Source organism: Hoplias malabaricus, chromosome 13 (genome assembly GCF_029633855.1).
Source record: "Hoplias malabaricus isolate fHopMal1 chromosome 13, fHopMal1.hap1, whole genome shotgun sequence".
NCBI lineage: Eukaryota > Metazoa > Chordata > Actinopteri > Characiformes > Erythrinidae > Hoplias > Hoplias malabaricus.
This window is the reverse complement of record NC_089812.1, coordinates 28,237,333-28,243,332: the sequence shown is the minus strand read 5'-3', so window position 1 is coordinate 28,243,332 and position 6,000 is coordinate 28,237,333. Positions and strand designations below refer to the sequence as shown.

The following is a 6,000-nucleotide window of genomic DNA, read 5'->3' as shown; positions in this document are numbered from 1 at the left end:
TCGACTTTTATTCAGTCTGTCTCTCGCGTGGACTTTTGTTTTTGTCGGGCTTCAGTTGAACACAGACTCGCCTCGTGTTAATGAAACGTCTGTAGCACCTGGAGCGCGCGCAGGGAGCCGGCAGCTTGTTAGCGATACGACCACCGAATGAGAGAGAGAGAGAGAGAGAGAGAGAGAGAGAGAGAGAGAGAGAGTGTGGTGGCTCTTGTTGAAAAGTTCAGCTCCCACCGAAGGGCGCACGAGCTGCACAAATCCTGAGACAGTGGGGGAGACACGCGCACCGCCTCAACATAAATACAGCCCCACGAGCGTCTCCGAGGAGCCTGGACCCGCCACGGATTTGAAGCGGCACTTCTCAAGACCAGGAATACATCCCCTTACTCCCCACGGAGCGAGAATAAATAACGCGGGACTTAAAGATGTAGCCCACTGACCACTGCCCGAGATAAAGGCTACTCAGGGCTACTCTGCTTTCACTAAGGTCCCAGCGCACTTTCACATTCGCGGCATAAACAGACAACGTTAAGATAATGTGGAACTACTGACTGACAGCGACGGGGACACCGCAGAACCTTTTCGGGAACATCCACGCTGGCCGACGCGCGATTTTTGGAGCCGTGATCACAGCACGGAGATTTCCGCACCATGCAGCGCCTTCTGAACCCTCAGGTAAGCAGCTGTTTAACTCTTCTTTAGCTCTTGCTTTTCTCTTTGGTGTCGTCTCAGAGCAGTCTGCCAAGTTTGAGGGGAACTTTGCAAAATGGCAGGTTTATTTACCGTAGATGCTGTAGTAAACAAAACCTGGTCTGGAATTTCCCATTGAGCAGAGCTTCTGTCACCACTACGACTCAGTTATGTATTCATTAATCATAGGAAGCGATGGCCGAGTAATCAAAATTGTGAAATATATTTTGAATAATAACGAAATATTGAACACAAATCAACTGATGTACAGTAAATATATTCATACGTACAATAAGGCAACGAATTCAGTAAATCAACACACAAACAATACTAAACGCTTTCAGCCCTTACACGTACGTATTGTTCAGTAAATTTATTATTGTTGACAATGTGACGCACATATTGACAGATAAACACATGCGAGACATTATTTTTAAAAATGACTTAAAGTGGTCTTTAACTTATTTTTTATAACATAATTAATACTATATCGGTTTTTGTTGTTGTTGTTGTTTTCAACTTCTATCGTCAACGATGACGAGCTTCTGTCAACATAGACGTTGTCAGTTTTGGTATTTATTTATAGTTGGATTAGAAATGGCTGAACAAAGTAGCCAACAGTAGCAATCAGAACAAATAATTTACAACGTCCCTGATATTAATACAGGCTTGGAACTCTAAATATGGAAAACCTAAATAAGGCACAGCTGCCTTGAGGACCCCCGCCAAGCTTATACTTAACACCCATTAGCCCACTAATAGAAAGACATTTTTTATAAGACATTCCATAAAAATTTAATTTGGCTCTGAGATTAGGAGGAAAAGTGTCCGTGGTAATTACTTAACGATTATGGAGAGACTTGGGGGGAGATTGCCAATGTGACTCAGCAGTGTGTGGGAGTGCGATTGAATTCTCAGGCAATACATAGGCACAAATTGGACTCAATCAACCCAGCAGTCTTCATCTGTGCCCTGAGCTTATTATAGAAGCCTGGCACTTCTCCGCAAACAAAATTTCACAGAGATGACTGTCATCAGTCAGCACTCAAAGTAAAGAATGAAAGTCCTGCGTTCAAAGGGAACACAAAGTTTCTTAGTCACGGCTCAGGATTGACACTGCTGAGTAATGAAGCTCTGAAACGTCCAAACATCACAACTTCACTGTTAAAGTGAAATTAACCACTAGAAAATATGATGGTTGTTTGTATTGTTGTTTACCAGGCTGCAAAAAACTTTAGTCAACTGAACTCAATGAGATGACAGAGCAAAATCACAAGTTTAAATACGAAAACAGCTTTGCAGAGTTTCTCCAGAATGAATCATTTCACAGCAAAACAAACTCACGTAGTTAACATCTTAATCATGTCGTTATGCTGAATCTCAGAAGCATCTGCTGAATCTTAAATATCAACTTCCTCAGTTATAAAGAATAAAAAAGCAATATTTAATAGTCTTGTAGTCACTTAATAGTCACAGTGCCCCCCCCCCCCCCCCAAAAAAAAAAAAAAAGTTGTTAACTTAGTATTATCACTCGTCTTATCAAATGTCTATATGTCTATGTAGTAAGAAAAAAAAAGGTACAAAATTCTATAGTTTAGCAAAAAGTTTATTAAGTAAACACAAACCTTTGGACCACTTTCGGGCCAAAACCCTGTGTTTCTAAGTTATTTATGTAACTGTTTTACTAGGGTACAGACTGAGATTTGGTCCTTTTTCCTTACCTGTTTTTACTTGATGTCTGATTGGTAGAAGCAACTTCTGTGTCAATGTGTCAGTCTATATTTATTTGTGTTGTAGACACTGTAAATTCTGGACACCAGTGCCACCATTTTCAAGAAACTTCTGATAAAGACCATCTACAATGAGCCACTTCACTTTAAACCACTTTAAACCCTTTCCATTTAATTTACAATAAAACTCCATGTACAAAAAGCTGTGGTATTCCCCTTTTAAAAAGTTTTAGAGACATAAAGAACACAGTCACGTCATTCTGCTCTGCTCTGCTCTGCTCATTTGTTAAAGGTTTGCTTTGATAACTGACGATGAGACGGAGGAAGGAGCTTTTTAATCAATTGATATGACTCTTGTGTATAATCTCTCTTGCTCTATGTGTGACTAATATTGAGCAAATGGCAAAAGAGAGAGAAACGCACCGCACACGCTTTTGTGGCTGGAATGATTGACAGGTGGCTGTGTGGAAGATTATGATGAAGGCAGAAGAAATTAATCCTTGTGTGACAAAATGGAAATGTAAATGCTGGCGTTGCGCGCGCACACACACACACACATGCACACACACACACACAAGAAAGAGAGAAGTGTTAACATCTGTCCCCTCCCTTAAACAAGATCAGCATGTCATTTCTATTTTATAAGAATTTACCACGAAGGCATGTTGCATACTGTCCTTTGAAGCTCCTTAAAATTTCGGTAGAGGTCAAATGTCAATCTCCATCGTGAGAGTGTTTGCAAGCCTCAAAATCTGCCCCAAACTGTTTATAACCTCTGTTCAGACTCCACTCCTGGCTGCTTAAACCAAGTGACCAAGGCTAGTCTAGAGAGTGGGAGTGTTTGTGACCTCTGTGCCGTCCTAAAGGCTCCAGGTCAAACCGCTTATTGTCACTGTCCAAAGAATAAGTATATGTATCTCCATTTTTGTGGATTTTCAGTTTACTACATCATTTGAATATAACAGCAGTCCTTCACATTTTGTGAAAATGTCCTGATGAATGGACCAATAGGAATGATCCAAAATGACTTGGAATAAAATCTTTTTACATAGACTCCCATTAAAATTTAAGAAAGTTTTTCCTTTCTCCTGTAAAGTACCTATTTTGAAGATACATGTTCACCTTTGGACAGTGACTGTATCATATTTATAATGATATGAACATTATTATATAAAGTTATAACAAAATATACCTGATCCACAAAATTTTGTTCAATATTAATATTCAAATTTGTGATGCAAATTATAGAAATATATCTTAGACATACTGTGCCTAAGTAGTTATATACTATAAATATATTAAAATGTTAGAACATCCCTGATTAAATAAAATGTTTAGCTAGTTCATTTATTCATTCATTCATTCATTATCTCAGGGTTATCTCATGTGTAATAGCTCAGGGTTGCGGTGGGTCCGGAGCCTACCTGGAATCACTGGGAGCAAGGCAGGAACACACCCTGGAGGGAGCGCCAGTCCAACGTGTTTTTGTTTTGGACCATGGGAGGAAACCAGAGCACCCGGAGGAAACCCATGCAGACACAGGGAGAACACACAGCAGCGACACTACCTGCTGAAGTTTTTATAATTAGTTTTAGGTTCTATATTTTAGATTTATGGGTGATACACTGGCACTACAGCTAGAGTCACAAGCACACAGCTACTGGGTCCTGGGTTTGTGGGTTCTGGTAACTGTCAGGAATTTTTTGTGCGTTTTGTGTAATTTCCCTGTGTCTGCTGAAGTCATTTTTTCTTGGTTCTCTATATACTCTGTTCTTATTTTCATGGTTTTTGCTCAGATTTCTTAATTCTCCATCCTAGCTGTGTCTGTTTTACACCATTTAAAATGGTCTTGGCACTCTCACATAAACATGGGCCTGGTGCAGTGACTGGTGATACTCCAGATAAGGGAGTGGTACTGTTCTAAGGGCTCTGCCCTTCATGACAAATGGGAGCAAAATCAAAGCCGCTCGTTTTCTGACTTGAGCAATCCACAAAAAAACAGTTTTGTTTCAGAGTTTGTAGGTTGGTGGTCCCTACAGAAAGCAAACTAATGAATAGAATCCTGTGTGTTTGGTTCTACAAGTGATACACAGAAGGAAAACTGGACTGAACAAAAGCTTTTCCTCCAAAACGGCTTATAATACTAAGTAGAGAAGTGCCATTCTTGAAGAATATGTAGTGACTGCACATCTCCCATTTCATTGCTTGACTAGATTGATACAGTGTTATAGAGGGTCATATGTTATCTCAGTTGACTCAGGGGTCTCCTAACCAGCTGCTATAACAGTAAAGTCATGAATATTGACAACAATTTTTTTTAATACTGACATGAATTTATCCCCAATATACTGCTGTATTGATATTTGGAACACAGCCCTTAGCCAAATTGCTGCACACTCCGCTCCAGTCAAGCCTTCAGCTCTGTTTAACCAGTGACAACTTCTGTGTAATTAAAGTCAATCCAGTGCAGCTCAGTGAGCACACTGATCTAATTAACTCAGAGAGCAGTCAGGTGTGGTGGGCTTCACACGATCCCCCGCAGACCTCTGCACCTCTGGGATAGTGGAGCCAAATGGACTGATAGATGGAACAAGGCAGCCCTCCACCCCACCCCACTCAAAGCTTAGCCTTTGCTGCAATCTGGTCTAAACTTGTAGGGTGTCTGGGGCGACTACATGTTACCAAGACTAGCCTAGCTAGCACAGCAGCATAACCAAAACTATTAGCTATATGTATCTAAATATCTATTGTCCAGCGCTACAAGTCAAAATTCTATTAAAATCCTGGATATTATGTAAAATGGTATGTAAAATTTTACTAATTTATTTAATAAGTTACTAATTTACTAAGCTAGCCACCTAAAAAACACTACATTGACATATGCAGCCACAGTAGTTACACTGTCTGCATTCCTTTATTGGAAACAAAGAAAACTTTATATCTATTTCAGTTTAAAGGACCCAAGCTTCCTGTAAGCAACTATGTTTTCTATCACTGTATTAAATATGCATGAGGCATCCTTTTGTTAGACACACAGTTTTTTTCCCCTCCCTGAGTGACCACGCAAGCACAATCTGACCGCAGTTCAAGTGCTTAATATTGATTTATTTGCCTTACCTTACTATTCATGTGTCTCCTTGTTCAAAAAGGTCGGGACAAACTAAATAAAATATTAGTGGTAGAAAACACACAACATAAAAACAGCATTGTGAAATCATGTTACCAATGAATATGCAGATCAAATAGACACCTTACCCATAAAAATCTAACCACACCCATACTAGTGATTCTTTCTTTTGAACTGTAATAATAGGGTGGCTATAACCTTTCGAAAGTGATTTTGTCACCTCTTGATACTCACAACAACCTCTTAATGTAGCATAAAGTCTCTTCACATTAGTACAATTCCTAGTTTAATGGATATCATCTTCTGGGAACGCTTGAGACGAGATAATGGAATATTTTTGTGAGGAGTTGATGGCATTCTGCCAAAGTGTGGTCAGATACTGGTGTTGGGTGATGAGGTCTGGATCACCAACTCCTCGTTAACTCATCCCAAATATTTTTTCCAGAGAATTACTAATCT

General features: G+C 39.8%; 1 protein-coding gene across 1 annotated transcript in view; it reads left to right on the top strand.

The window, feature by feature from the left end:
• Positions 1–308: 308 nt before the first annotated feature.
• The window catches only part of crhr1 (corticotropin releasing hormone receptor 1), a 123,726-nt gene continuing 118,034 nt past the window's right edge, over positions 309–6,000 (top strand). Inside the window, exon 1 of the mRNA XM_066641933.1 lies at positions 309–669. Within this exon, the coding sequence (XP_066498030.1) occupies positions 646–669 (24 nt within the window). The 5' untranslated portion in view covers positions 309–645. The remainder of the gene's footprint in view (positions 670–6,000) is intronic.